This window comes from Phalangium opilio, unplaced genomic scaffold (assembly GCF_054372755.1).
Source record: "Phalangium opilio isolate 3A_F unplaced genomic scaffold, DU_Popi_V2 ptg000352l_1, whole genome shotgun sequence".
Taxonomy (NCBI): domain Eukaryota; kingdom Metazoa; phylum Arthropoda; class Arachnida; order Opiliones; family Phalangiidae; genus Phalangium; species Phalangium opilio.
Window position 1 is genome coordinate 4,925,613 of NW_028324228.1, and position 10,337 is coordinate 4,935,949.

Consider the following 10,337-nt stretch of genomic DNA (forward strand, 5'->3'; position numbering starts at 1 on the left):
TTTATTGAACCATACCTTCAAATTCACTTTGAAGTAAAACTTCTTTTTTTTTCTCCAACAAACTATTAATTTTTTTGGCGTTCGGGTTAGATTTCGTCATATCTAAAACTTTCCTTTTTATTTGAGTTATATGGCTCAAAAATGTGTGCATCACTCCAGAACCACTTGACTTTCCACAAATTCTAGCTAATTCTTCAATCAACTAAACAGGCCAAATGAAATGAATATTTCCTCACAAACAAACAATGGGCCGTCGTCAGGGGGAGGGTCGGGTGGGCCCGGCCCTCCCTACAATGTGTTTGGCCCTATCTGAAATATTTCCAAAATTCTTGGAAACTGCTTGTGGCCCTATCAGTAGTTTCATTGGACCAACGCTCCTACCCCTAGCCCCACCAGACCACGTTCATGACATTATGATAAGCCTATAAATCCCATATAATTAAAACGAAATTTAAAAATTTATTGTCATGGCATAAAAAAACTTTCCGCCAAGCTTTGTCAAATTGGCACACTCTTCGTAGACGGTAGAGCAGATGATTCCAGTGTTGCCAATGTTTGAAAGTGGATTTCCCACTTCCATTTGAAAAATTTCCCACATTTCCCACACGCCCTATTTAGCCCCGCCCCTAGCTAAAATATGGAAGAAAAGTTACAGTCACATTTATCTGGACTATGTTTTCCTACTAGGTTTTAAATGGAATATCACTCCGCATGGCTTTGACAATATGTGCAAATGCGCCAAAACGCTATAGAGTTTTAAAATTCTCAAAATTTGCTACTCTTTTTCCAGTTTCAAATTTAAAATCACCGAATTTATTTCAAAATGTCACTTTCAATTATTTAACCGGGAAAAATTTTCGAAAATTCACTAATTTTAACTGCATAGTCTGCACTATTAACACTTAAACAGGGAAATTCCAACATTTAACCGATTTGGGCTTATAGCACGATTTTAATTGAACAATCTGAGGCAAAATGATGCGTCGTGTTCTTCACATTAGGAACTTTTAAGTTATTTTCTAATATGCATCATCTTGAACCAGACTTTTCAGTTAAAAATCTTGGCACACGCATCGATAATAAGATCCATTCGTCCGAAAATGTGCCCTACCGCGGCCCTACCTAAAATTTGACCCTGTCGACGGCTCTGCAAACAAATCAAACCATATACCTCGTTTTCCTTCTTAAGCGCTGGAAACTTTTCAAGAACGATAGGAATATCGTGTTCAAAGGCAAACTTTTGCCTGAAGCTGAACGTTTTGTTCATTTTTTCATTTATAATATTCTGATCTGGCTTACTTTTTTCTAACTCCTTGTTCAATATTTCAATGTAAGAGTTGATACTGTGTGAATCTTCTCCACAGTAAAAGAAGACCTAAAATTACATACACATACGGAATAATTTTTTTTATATTTTCCAATATTAATTAGCATCTTCATTAAAATTTAAAATTTATATTACCTGTGTTTCCCTTTGCTTGGTGACTTTCTGTAGCATTTTCTCATCGACAGATTTTTTCCTGCCAGTTGATCTACCAGCTCTAAATTTTCTCTTCATCTCCATGTCCTTTTTCTCGATGGTTAAAGGCATACGTTCATGCTTGAACTTTTGCCTCAGAGAAACTACCCAACTCGCCTAAATTGAATTTAATTTAAAAACCTTATATTTTTATCAACATATTTATATAGGTCATGGGTTGAAGTGATTATGAGGTAACTACTGAAGGGTTTAGTGAAACCTTTGTAGAATATATAATGATTATAATGATTATAATGTTACAGTTATGCAGGTCATACAGTGTGTGTCAAAGCCCCATATCAATACACATAATGAATAAAATAATGATCTTACACATTTTGATTGCTTTGAAAATTGATCACCCAAAAATGGGTATTTTATAACAAGTTTCATCGCAACTGTATTATATTCTTCTGAAGTTGGATACCTAAACATAATTAATTGTAGCAATAACTCTTTTTGAAACGTTTTTACAAATTACGTACAGTACATGTGATCGCATATCCTCATAGATTGTCGAGAGTATTTTGCCTCTGTACTTTCTGCCAAAAAGGGCCACATCTTTGTTCCTAATCATTTTTTCAATTTCAGCTGAGAATTTGGGAATATAATAGTTAATTGGGAGCTCTCCATCAGAACTCTCCCTGTCAATAATGTTCGAATTATCGTTTTCGGGTTCGTCTGGTGTCAAATTTGATGCACCAGACTCTTGATCACCACTAGTTTCTTTGTTGGAATTGTCACCTGTATCCATACTGGTAATATTATGGAATAATTTAACATAAAAATCAAAGAATGTCAAAATATCAGATAAAAATAGGGCTTACCATATTATATTTCGATTTGTACCCTAGTAGCACAAGACATCCTTTATATTGCCGGGTACGTGCCGCGGAATACGTTTTGGTGTCGCAGTCGTTTCTGAGGCGTTTTTTGGTCTCCTACCCGGTAGGCGTTACAAATTATAGGTTTAGCCAACATTAAAACACCATATTCCCCACTACTTAATTTAAAACGGTTGCGCATTTATCGAAAACTATTTGAATACTTGGTTAGGTTTCAGTGTCGGTTTCGACACTTTTGTCGTCTCCTGACCGTTAACCGAGAATAATTTGACTTTGAGCCAACAGTAATACACCATATATCCGACTGACCTTAAGTTTCAAATGCCCTCCTTTAACTGAAAACCTAACCTTTTAGTCTGAAATAAACATATCTTGATAAAACATAACCTCTGTAGCACATGAAGTCCCAATACCAGTCGAGATAAAATTTTTGAAAATTATTTGAGGCCAAAGTACCTTGTTGGCCGACAGCGTTTTTCAGTATATTTCAAGAGCTGGTACATATTGGGTCATGTGCCGAGTCGAAATGTCCAACGAGGAAAACAGTCGGCCGACTTCTTTTATCATAACAGACCATTGTATTTCTTTAAGTTTTCATGTTGGCCAAAGAGAATTGCACTAGTTAACCGATATCATATATGCAAGCAAAAGGTATCATGAACCGACTTAGTTTTCTTAGGTCTGCCGACAAAAGCCGTCCGAAATCCTTGTGCCTGACTTTTTAATTCGGTTAAAAAATCAATTGGTCCGGACTTGATTCATAGGTTTGCAGTCTAAGACGTTTTTTCCCAAACACCGAAAAGTAACATATTCTGTTATATCTTGATTGAATAAGGTAAGTTGAGGTTACGATAAGTTTTGGGTGTTAAGTCATTAGTTTTAATGAAATAGAGAATAAAGGACTATTTGGCTGCTGCTATTTTTTACCTCTCCGTGTGACGTAGTCCAGGAGAGGTTCTGTAACGGCCGTGTCTGTCTGTCTGTCTGTCTGTCTGTGTGTGTGTGTGTGTGTGTGTGTCTGTCTGTCTGTCCGTTGTTACACCCACGTGACCGCGTTCGCAGTTTGCGTATCGGAGCAAACGTGTTCCCAATTTCCGGACCGCATTGACAGTTCACAGAAATTTGGAAAATTGTATTTCTCTCCGTTGGCTACACTATACTTGAGTTCTCACACCACCATGTTTGGTCTTCGTCCATCCCATATGAACACCAGTCTGGTACTTTTCTGGCTTCCACCACCACCATCTTCTATTCTTTGTCAATCCCACATTGACACCAGTCCGCACTTACACTGGCTTCTAACACCACCATCCACTGGTCTTCCGTCTATTCCATATAGACACCAATCTGTATCATTGGCTTCTAACACCACCATCCACTGGTCTTCCGTCTATTCCACATAGACACCAATCTGTATCATTGGCTTCTAACACCACCATCCACTGGTCTTCCGTCTATTCCACATAGACACCAATCTGTATCATTGGCTTCTACTCCATTATCATCGTTTGGTTTTAGGATATACGCGGCGATCAGCTAGGGTTACGAGAAACGTCTAGCCTCCCTAAGGTGGGATCGGCCACCAAAGGTTTTCGCAATTGCGCTTTTTCCTTACTATTATAATGGAAACGAATCGTATATATACCCCAAAATTTGAAGAAAGCGGGCAAGAGGGGTACCCTTCACTTTAAACGTCAATATTAGAAAAGTTTGAGAAGATAATAGGTATAACTTTATTTTAAACGATTTAACTATTATTAATGTTAATAATTGAAGATTAAAATAATTAAAAATAATTAAAAATAATTAAAAATAATTATATTTATTTAAATATTAAAGATAATCTTGTTTCTCAACTCAAAATTAATACGGAAAGATTTAAAAAGCAGTCTATGTTTTTGTCTGTGTGTGTCCGTCCATTGTTACACTAGTGCGTCGCGTTAGCAGTTAGCCTTGTGTTGATGTGTTAAGAAATCATACAGAACCTTAATATTCCCTTTTTCCATAATATAAAGTGAATATGTGGAAGTATTTTTCGTAATTATGATGCATTTAGTACTTTTGTAGCTTTAAAGCTCTGTTTCATTTTGATATTCCAAAGATTTATTTTAATATTGTTATTTGAAATGGCTGTTTATATATTACTTAAGCTATACTACATCTGTATATAGAATAATCCTTGGTTTAGTGATTTCATGAAGAAAACTAAGACCTAGACTCCGGCGGGTATATTAAGTATCATCCGTAATAGGCTTAGTGAAACAAAGAGTAAATAATTGAGGCCTGAGGTGAAGTAAACTTTTGGCTTTGATTTTCGTGTCTGAAATGAACAGACATCAACGGTTCAGAGTGAGCCAAAAGTTAAATACACTCTTAAATAATAATAATAATAAGGTTAGTAAAAGGGCTAATGGTAAACGGCTAGTAACTACAGACTTATTATTCTCTTTATAGTGCGCATTGACTATTAGTGCGTCTAGCTACAATTTAGCTTTGGTGTTATTTAACGCAGTGAGCACGAAAATAGAGGAGAGTCGGAGAGACCGAATTCTCCGTCAGCCCCCCTTTCAAAAACGTTACCAGTGCCAGTGGCTCTCCAGGAGCGTGGCGCACATGCGCAATCGGCGCAACCGAGAGAGAAAAAAGTCAGAGAAGTTTGTTTACATTATTACGGCCGAGGCTTGAGTTTTACGGTGTCGGTGTCTCGGCGATACTCCGATACTCGAGCCGCTTCGCGAATCGTGCGTGCCGCGTGCGTGCCTATAGTGCTTCGGCGACGTTACTTATCAAATTTGTTTCTTGTTTTTAATCTACTGACCCTTTCCAGTGTTTTATTTTTTAACCTCTCAATATTCAAAGAAAAATAATAAATATGGTTATAATAAAGTATTGTTATTACCGTAGCTGTCGCAATAATTCGAGGCATTGGGACACTGCTCTGTTGTTCAAGGGGCGCACATGTGTTCTTTTTATCTTTTCCGTGGTTAAATCAGTTCTACCGTACGAAATAATCCATCTTTTACATAGGTCAAATATGGTTTTATGTTTGAGGAATGCCGGAATGAAATGAATATAATATCGGGGCTACAGTTTTTCGTATTATTGTAACAGTTTTTGTAACAACATTTCTTATAGGAAACCATTATTAGGCTTACAAATTATAAAAAATTGTAAATTAACCGTAGACAAAGCTACAGTAACCACGCTGAATGCTGATCTCTAGTCGAGTCTAGTGTGTAATGTTAGCCTCTCTCTAACCGTATTTTCGGGTTTACCCTTTTTGAATTTCCCTCTCAAAGGATCACGTGACGTCTTACTCCTCGGCTGTGCGCCGAGGCAGATGCGCGTAAGAGCCAGGGTGCCCGGCCGTTATAAAGTACCTTCCCTCTTCTATCTCTGACTCTCCTTTGGATAATGTGCTCCCTGTTTAACGTTAACATTCATGTTGGCAAACTAAGAATATTGTTGAGGTGAGACGAGACGATAGTGTTTACACTGCAAACCAGTTGTGAATGTACCTTTCAGAATAAAGGGTAAACAGCTGAAGCGTAGACTTCATTTCCTGTTCTTTTCCCTATTGACTGATTTCCATGTGTCCAAGATTTATGCTTATTGGATGTAAAATGTCGTCTGCTTTACTGTACATTCGCTATGTTTGGAATACTGCTTCAATATTTCGTAAATTTTTACTTCAAAAAAGTGAAATAATTCCATATCTAGGTAAATACGTTTGTAGTAGTAGACCTCTTGACACGGAGAGGTAATATTTTGGTTTTCCCAACTTGTTTTAATAAAGTAATGATTTTGAATACAAATTTAAAATAAAATCAACGCTGCCCTACAATAAGTTTATTTGCTTAGCAATTAATATCATTTATTACTTTTTATTATCATTTTAGAATAATTATAAATAAACTGTTTCTATATACGCCGTATTTTATATTTCCTGTCATGTTACAAAAGCCTTTGTCGTATCTATCCGATATGTTGCTACCATTGCGTTCCCATTATTTTATTTAAATTTAATGTCAGTGTGGGATATTTAAGAAATGTCAAATTATGGTTGAGCGCATGTACTTGTCGGCAAATGGGATTTCAGCACCTTTGTAGGGAATCCGTATATTTGCATCGTGGCTACCTTTAACAAAATATTAGACTATTCGCTTTATAAGACATTTACGTAAACAAGGAATAATATTATTATTACTGAAGGCCAATAGCATGCTGTTTTAAAGGCAGCAAAAAAGAGTTGGTCGCAAGCTGTAATATTAGTAGGGAAGCAGTATGAATCAAGTGGAATCATATCACTTTCGTTGTTTTTAATTTGGCGGTAAAGGGATGAATAGTTAGCAGAGAAGTGACGGATAGAAGGCCATCAAGATACGGCAAGGTATCGGGTAAAAGGCGGCTAGGTGTCCGGTAAAAGGCGGCTAGGGGTCCGGTAAAAGGCGGCTAGGGGTCCGGTAAAAGGCGGCTAGGTGTCCGGTAAAAGGCGGCTAGGTGTCCGGTAAAAGGCGGCTAGGTGTCCGGTAAAAGGCGGCTAGGTGTCCGGTAAAAGGCAGCTAGGTGTCGAGTAAAAGGCGGCTAGGTGTCGGGTAAAAGGCGGCTAGGTGTCGGGTAAAAGGCGGCTAGGTGTCGGGTAAAAGGCGGCTAGGTGCCAGGTAAAAGACGGCTAGGTGTCAGGCAGAAGACGGAAAAGTGGTGGGTATAAGACGGGAAAGCCGCGGGTAAGAGACCCCAAATTTAAGGGTACGAGACGGGAAAGAGACGTTTTAGAGTTGGTAAAATACCTATTTTCTCTAATTAACTTTAACGTTCCCGGACACTAAGACGTATTGCGGGCCAAGTAGGACATTTCGACTCTATAAAGTGTGGTGAACCGACACTGCTGGCCAGCACGTGCCCAGCATCAACTGGGCCGTCACTTTTGTGCTACTAGGGTAGCATTTGATGAGGCCACAACAATACGTAATTTCGATTTATCGGAAAGAATGCTTCCCGATACGTCCAGATCCAGCCAGTCATTCCATGAATCGTCATACACTTGGACTAATTTCATGTCTTTCGCAAACATTTGTGACATTTGCTCAACCAAATCATTTCCGGAAATGGTTTATGATTTAACTTCAACTATTTTTTATTTTCGTCACAAGTTACATGGTACTTGTAAAAAGAATCCTCGTCGCTCATGCTAGAAAATCGATACATATTGTATATATTTACAAGTAGTCGGCTCGATATATTGAAATATTTTTTAAACTAGTCGACTAAACAAAGCCAGTGTTCAAGTTTAATATATTCTTCTCCCCGAGACTTGAAAGAATTGTTGTTGAATTCGGTTGTATCATTATCAAAATCGTCAGGGGTTAATTCATTTTCGTTAACTTCAGGGGTTAGATTATAGTCTTCCCTATCTACACAATCATTTTCAATGTTCTGTCCAATGTTCATCTTAATAAGCGAGCCGTGTTTTCTAAATGTATGTTTTTTAGAGCGTGAAAGTTTTTTAAAGCACTAGCACATTTAGGAGCTGGACACGACACATGAAATCTTGGTTGTGGCCAATGCAAAATTCTAATATGAGAGAGAGCCTTTAATAAAATAGTTCTGGTTGTCCCACATATCGAACAACGGTATTGATATCTTTGTAGTTCCATTGTGTCTAATCTGTTTAAATAAACAAAAGGAAGAACTTACGCGTAAATATTCACAATGAGCTAATTCTGAAGCAATATGGCAATATAAGCCATTACCTTTACTGTATAATAGGCTAAAGTCAACATGCAAGATAAATGGAATACGTATTCTTGCATATCTAATATAAGTATTAGTAAATTCAAGAAAGCCATTTAGCTTGCATCTTGCCTTTAACCATAATTTTATTTATTTTTTCAATTCTTTAAACTTATTTTTTTTCTTGCCCGCAGAATGAACATTTAGAAAGGGTCACTACATTAGTATAGGTACGGTTTTTATTACATGTTGTTTATACCCTAAACATCAGTTATTTGAGGTCAATACAGTATTTTCAGTTCTCAGTAATTTTACTATATCTAAGGGTGAAGAGTGTTTTATCCGAGTGGCTTATTAGTATCAATTAGTAGGTAACCTAAGGTTAAAAACTAAATTACAAAAGCTATTTATTTGGCTTCAAATAACTTTGCCAAACTGTAGATTATATTTAAATATACTTATCTGAAATAGAACTATTATTAATTAAAAAACTCAATAGAAAAATTATTAATTGTGTTTAAAGGAAAAACACTATCCGACTACATTTAGTACTAAAATTTAATTTTTACTTACTTGTTTGGAAGTCCAAATAGAAAACTTGTAGCTGTTTCCTCTTTGGCGATAGGATGAGAAAAATGTTCTACTCTGGCGAAAATAACCTATTCCCCGAATAATAAATGACCTCTGACGCCGCGGAGAAAACTTGACTGTTACCTGTCACTGGACTCAATAATGGCACACGTGTGAAATGCGTGAAAACATCCCTCCTTTGCGAATATAAAAAGAAAGGTTTCACAACCTACGACTGCTGGCATTTTTTATTTTCAAATGATCTGGCTCTCTTATCATTGAATATGAAATCCATTTTTAAGAAGCATAAAAACTACGTTTTTTATATTTCAACGGATTTTAAAAGTATTATATGCCTAATTATTTTTCATAATTAAGTTTATCAAAAAAACAATAGTCGCAAAACCACGTACGCTGAATTTATTGGCTATTTACGCCAATACAATGTTTACAATCTCCACCGTTTAAATTTTCTCCCTTAAAAAACTGCTGTGGTGCAAGCGATAATTTATATCATGTAGTGCTTTATTGTACAAATAAAGTTTATATGCTTTATGCCAACAGTTTTAGTTAACTATAAAATATAGCGTTTTTCCAAAGCACTGTCGCACTGAAAAAACGTTCTAAATAATAAGGAAGCTATGCCTATTTCGTAAGAAAATATGGTTATTGGATTCGCAGGATAATAATTAATTTGTAGTGCTGTGGTTTCAAGCTCAAGATGTTTTTATTGGAGTTCACATATTACCCGAACTCAGATTTGTTTCTTTTACCAAGATCTCAGCTGTCCGAATGTTGTTAAGAAAATGGCAGGGCGTTATGCGATTGGTTGGAGGTGCAAATCTCAAACTATCTATGAAAACTCAAACTAATTAATTTAAAATTCAAGCTATAATTTGAATTTTAAAATCTTTCGGAGCGATTTCTTAGATGTTTCAGATAGATCGATATAAAAAACATTTAATTTTGCTTTTCACCCTCCCTTTAAGTGTTTTTAAATACTTTTCATGGCATCGAATATTAGTGCACCATTTAGTTGCTTAACTATGTAACGGTCGGAGCTGTTGGATTTAAATGGAATCACCTTTTGTGATGATCTAACGATGAGGCTATTAGTTTGACCTGCCCTGTATTATTACTGTCGTAGTACCAAAGATTTCGCTCGTCATTGAAGGGCGAATGAAAGACTGTGGTAAAATTATTTTCCCGATCGTTCATTTCTTAAAGGAAGAGCTTTATGGTACTAAGGTATGTCCTACTCCCTATAAAATCTTCAAGCTCGTCAGCTTAAACGATTTTTGTCACTCAAAATTTCAATAGCACTCCTCTATTTCGAAATTTAAAAAATCAAGGGAAATTTTGAAAGCAAAAGCAATTATTCTACAGAGCCGGTAGGCCCTTGTAGATATGACTTGACACCCTTCCGTAATGTTAAATGAAAATTCACAGTTTTTAGGGTTAGCGTCCCATAGAAAAAGCATTAAAAAATTTTCGGTTTTTTAAGGCAATTGAAGCCGGCCATACGGAAAAACTATACCGAAGTTAGTTTTCGGAATACTTCTAAATTAACAAGCATTTCTTAAATGAGAAACTTACCTGTTTCGATTTTTAATTAATGAATTCTAATTTTTGTAATTTAACTAATTAAGATAGTACGTCAAAAATTACTT

The 10,337-nt window shown here is 36.3% G+C and overlaps 1 protein-coding gene and 1 long non-coding RNA gene across 2 annotated transcripts; both read right to left on the minus strand.

The window, feature by feature from the left end:
* Window positions 1-383: 383 nt before the first annotated feature.
* Window positions 384-2,273, minus strand: LOC149607105 (sterile alpha motif domain-containing protein 3-like). The gene is made up of 5 exons (XM_089860424.1): window positions 2,005-2,273; window positions 1,853-1,946; window positions 1,463-1,636; window positions 1,172-1,375; window positions 384-422 (listed from the first exon to the last, which is right to left on the minus strand). The coding sequence occupies exons 1-5, from the start codon at window positions 2,271-2,273 to the stop codon at window positions 384-386; spliced, it is 780 nt and encodes a 259-aa protein (XP_089716550.1).
* Window positions 2,274-7,476: 5,203 nt separating this feature from the next.
* On the minus strand, window positions 7,477-9,589 carry LOC149607106 (uncharacterized). The gene is made up of 3 exons (XR_016377049.1): window positions 9,081-9,589; window positions 8,671-8,864; window positions 7,477-8,031 (listed from the first exon to the last, which is right to left on the minus strand). It is a non-coding gene; the product is annotated as an uncharacterized LOC149607106 (long non-coding RNA).
* Between the last annotated feature and the right edge of the window lie 748 nt (window positions 9,590-10,337).